The sequence below is a fragment of the Propithecus coquereli genome, unplaced genomic scaffold (assembly GCF_000956105.1).
Source record: "Propithecus coquereli isolate 6110/MARCELLA unplaced genomic scaffold, Pcoq_1.0 Scaffold46, whole genome shotgun sequence".
NCBI lineage: Eukaryota > Metazoa > Chordata > Mammalia > Primates > Indriidae > Propithecus > Propithecus coquereli.
Window position 1 is genome coordinate 6,412,948 of NW_012150396.1, and position 4,919 is coordinate 6,417,866.

The 4,919-nt window shown below is 38.2% G+C and overlaps 1 protein-coding gene across 1 annotated transcript in view; it reads right to left on the bottom strand.

Annotated features, from left to right (window-relative positions):
* Window positions 1–1,975: 1,975 nt before the first annotated feature.
* AIMP1 (aminoacyl tRNA synthetase complex-interacting multifunctional protein 1) overlaps window positions 1,976–4,919 on the bottom strand; it is a 36,957-nt gene continuing 34,013 nt past the window's right edge. The window contains exon 6 of the mRNA XM_012655084.1: window positions 1,976–2,223. Coding sequence (XP_012510538.1) covers window positions 2,057–2,223 — 167 coding nt within the window. The 3' untranslated portion in view covers window positions 1,976–2,056. The remainder of the gene's footprint in view (window positions 2,224–4,919) is intronic.

A 4,919-nucleotide genomic window follows, 5' to 3' on the forward strand; every position in this document is an offset into this window, starting at 1 on the left:
ACAGATATTATTAGATCCCCCTTACATTTGTTAGAGAAAGCATGGTTATTCCTCAATTAAAATTTTGGAGGGTAGAGCTTTCTCCACAGGTTAACAGTTTGCAGTATTATTGTCAATTTGTGTTACACTAACTTGCCTCCCCTAGTTCTTTTTCTTTTCTATTTTTTGAGACATGGTCTTGCTCTGTCACCCACGCTAACGTGCAGCAGCGTCATCACAGCTCACAGCAACCTCAAACTCCTGGGCTCAAGTGATCCTCCTGCCTCAGCCTCCCGGGTAGCTGGGACTACAGGCATGCGGTACCATGCTCGGATAATTTTTTTATTTTTTGTAGAGACGGGGTCTCGCTCTTGCTCAGGCTGGTCTTGAACTCCTGGCCTCAACCAATCCTCCTTCCTTGGCCTCTCAAAGTGTTAGGATTACAGGTGTGAGCCACTGTGCCAGTACCCTAGTTCTTTTATTCTGCGTCCTAGTGATAAGGTTGTAATTTTGCATCGCACTTAGAACCAGAACTTGTGTCACCATTTATGTAGCCAAGGTACACAGATAATGTATACTTGTGTATTTTAAAAAGTACAACATGGCGGGGCGTGGTGGCTCACGCCTGTAATCCTAGCACTCTGGGAGGCGGAGGTGGGCAGATTGCTTGAGCTCTGGAGTTCGAGACCAGCCTGAGCAAGAGCAAGACCCCCTCTCTACTAAAAATGGAAAGAAATTAGCTACTCGGGAGGCTGAGGCAGGAGGATCGCTTGAGCCCAGGAGTTGGAGGTTACTGTGAGATAGGCTGACACCACAGCACTCTAGCCCAGGTGACAGAGTGAGACTTTGTCTCAAAAAAAAAAAAAAAAAAAGTACAACATATCATTTGCCTAAAAAGTAGAGGAGGATTTAAGTAAATGAACTTTAATTATACCTTTTATAACACGCAACATTGTTTTATAGTTGTTGTTAGGGTTTTTTTTGTTTTTGGTCTCTCCCTGGAGGATTTAGACAGCTACAGTGCTAGAACGTGTTCTGTGTTACGCACGTGTTTTCAGTGTCTATACTCCTGCTTCCACGGATGCCGTCCCTTTTTGGTAGTTCAAATCATTAGAAACCGTCTCAAAGCTTGTGGCCTTGTGGTTCATAATTTCTCAGGTAATTCTCACTGTTCCTGTAATACTTGAAAAATGAGTGAAAAGAGGTATCTGACATGTTAATATAGTTGTACTATAGATGTTAAGTGTGGGGCTACAATTTAATATATTGACAGTATGATGGTACATGAAAAAGCAAAATATATCAATTTTCAATGCCCCCTAAAGATAATAACCTATAAATTATCTTCTATTATGTATGCAAAGAATCTTTATAAAATAGCTAAAAGGAAAAAAATGGAATGCTGTTTGTATGATCAATTTATTGGTAACTATAGTGACACCACTTTACAGCATGTCTATTAAATTCAAGACACAGTTGGAAATATCACTTTTTTAAAAAAGTCACTTTAAGTATTACTAGTCAGGGTTACTTTGGTAGCAAAGCAAAAATATTCAAATGTTCTATGTCCTAGCTTTTATGCCTGGCTCTTAGAATTAGTAGTTGATCATTTTCAATATTATTACAATATGACTAGTTAATAAGTCTGACAAAAATTGCAACTTATCACTTTTGAAGAGGACAGTACATTTATAACAGAGGTTCACAAGATATTAATCCAAGTGCTTGAAATTTCATGCATGATGTGCCCACAAATAAGATACTAAATACCAATCTAGTTCAAGTTATCTGAATGTATAAAGAAAAAACCTGCTAACCAATATCCCTGCTAAAAAATAAATTATCACAACACACAAGCCACTTCCTCTGTTATAAATGATCATAAACCATGGCTAAAAATGCAGTGTTTCCCCAGTCTATTGAAAACAACACATAGCAGGTAAAAGACTAGATAACTCTAGAAGAGAAATAACACAAAATGAGCCAGTCATATTTCAGGGACAAGTGACAAATATTAATCCTCTTTATTATTATTAAAGTTTTCTCCAATGTACTTCAGTAACAAGAGCATCTCATTTTACTTGATTCCGCTGTTGGCCATGGTTTGAGCCCGACACACGCCCTTCCCTTTGACCTCGAAGGGGGCTCCTTTGTACATAGCCACACACTCGTCGTTAGTGCGAAGATCAGGCTGGATCTGCTCCCAGATCTTCTTCTTAGGGTTCAGCTCCTTGTCAGGCTCTCCTGTGGAGGGGAAAGCACAAGAGAAACACATAGCTAACATACAAAGACTTTAAAGCAATTATCTACAGAGATTTCTAGTGATTTGTCTTGGCAGCATTTTCCAACCTTTAGACCTAACCAAATTTTTAACATTTATTTTCATGTCAGTAGTTTATATTCTTGATTGGCAAAATAACTATTTCTGTTTCCTGATGAATGTTAAAGACATTATTTTTACTTTTATAATAAATATTTTTACAGATAATACAGGTCAACAAATTTGTTCCCTGACTTAAAAGAAAAATATAAGATATACATTTTATCATTACATTTAAAGAAAAATGGTGAAGAAATGAAAACGTATTTTGATGTGTTATACTTTCACACCTGGCAGGAGCCGCTTACGCTTTACTATGTTTCGACACACAAAAGAAATGATTAGACTTAAGACTTCTTATCAGTACTGGAGAATGGCTTAAATGTTGGGATTCTCTAGCTAACTACAATTACTTTGCCACATGGTGAGATGAAAAGAGACAGAATGGAGTAGTGAGGTGATAAGAACAAGCATTTTCTAAGCACTATGAATATATGTTGTTGCCTAAAATTCATGTAACACTGACTCTAATTTCTTTTGTTTTTTTTAATTTTTTTTAATTTTTTGAGATGGGGTCTCACTCTGTTGCCCAGGCTAGAGTACAGTGGTGTCGTCATAGCTCACTGCAACGTCAAACTCCTGGACTCAAGCCATCCTCCTGCCTCAGCCTCCCTAGTAGCTAGGACTATAGGTGGGCCAACTTGCCAGGCTAATTTTTCCATTTCTTGTAGAGACAGGGTCTTGCTCATGCTCAGGCTAGTCTTGAACTCCTGCCTTGGCCTCCGAAAGTACTAGGACTACAGGTGTGAGCCACTGTGCCCAGCTCTGGCTCTAATTTCATAAAGATCTAAAAGTTTTAAACTTCACACATAAGACTAAAATAATTTCCAAGGAACAAAGATTTGAACAAAAAATAAACTAGAAACTAATAAGAGTAATCGCCAAAGCTTGACTCTTACTTTTAACACAGCAGACGATACTTGAGCACTATAACTGTAGTTGTGAGACTTTATCAAATCATTAAATTGAACAGTAATTATGAAAGGGCTTAGGAAACTAAGAAGACAAATACCTATTATTAACGTTAATGCCAAAAAGCTAGTACTTTCACTGCTTTAAGTAAAATTTAAGCAGTAGATAATATCCCGCATTCTATAAGTTACAGTCTTACCTGTATTACAAAACCTGTCACGTTACAAGCACTGAATTTAAATCAGCATTGAAAAAGTCTGAGATGCGGTGTCAACCTTTTGGTTTGCTCAAAATGTTTCTCTACAATATACTACCTGGTAGGATATAAAGCTACTTTGAAATGATAGCTTAAATCATCTTCCACAAAAAATATACCTAATGTTTTAAAGAACTTTTTTTTTTAAATGAACAATATTTTCCAGAAAGTCTTTTGTCATTCCTTGTTGCAAATTTTCTTTTCCTAACTTTTTTTTTTGGCATTGGCTATCGAAAGGTAAGTGATATATCAATATAAGTTCTTACAGCTAAAAACTGCAGAGGCTCTGAAATTGCTAAACACATGCTAATAATCACCATTTGGAAACGCTTACACACACTGTGAGAGAACTAATCATTCAGAGACTATTTTAGGCCAGCTCATTCTAAACAAAACACACAGGGAAAAGAAACGAGAGGAGAAAGTCCAGAAAAGCTTGTACAGATATAAAAAGCTGAGACCACCTTCTTGGCATTGAAAACCTGTAAAAAGTAATAAATACAAATGCCAGAGTTCTCGGTGTTCACAAGTCTGGAGTAAAATGACACATTTCGTTTGAATTAGGCCTCTCCTTTGCACAGAATGCTCATCGATCATCGACTTCACAGAGAGCTGGCGTGGCCACAATAGGTCTAGCACTAACTTAATTATTTTATGTTTGATTAAGTGAGTTTATAGAATCGTGGTTGTCACTATTACCAATTGTGGCACAAAAACTAAAATACAAGCTTTGCAAATGGGGGTCAATGAATTTCACAAAGCTAATCAATAGACAAAAGTGGTGTGGTAGCTGGATAGAAATAATTATGGCAATAATGAAGGACGATGCTAGGTCTGCTCCCCAAATACTGTATTTTTAAAAAATGCTTTACTAAGTTTCCTTCTATTTATTCACTGACCAATTTAATGAGCTACTGATTGATGTCAGGCATTGTTCCAGATGCTGGGAATGGAGCAGTGAATAAGTGAAAAAAGAAAAACCTTGATTTCGTGATGCTTACATTTCCATGTGGGCAGACAATAAACAATGCACAGCATATCTGGTGGAGATAGGTGCTGTGGAAAAAAGTACAACAAAGAAGGTGACCTTTGAAAGACTTGATAGTGTGAGGCAGAAAGCCACGCGAACATGTGGAGAAAGAACCATGGCTCAACGGGAGTGAGCAGGGAAGAGCTGGAGCTCGCGAGGCCAACGAGACCACTGCAGGGACTTGGGCTTGTGCTCTAGGTGACAAGGAAGCTTCTGAACAGCCTGGAGCAGAGCGATATAATCTGACCTACATCACTCCGGCTGCTCTAAATGACAACAGATGAAAGTGGGGAGAGCAGAAGCAGGGAGGTCGGTGAGAAGCCTTTTGCAATCATCCAGATGGGAGACGCTGGCACTAGGAC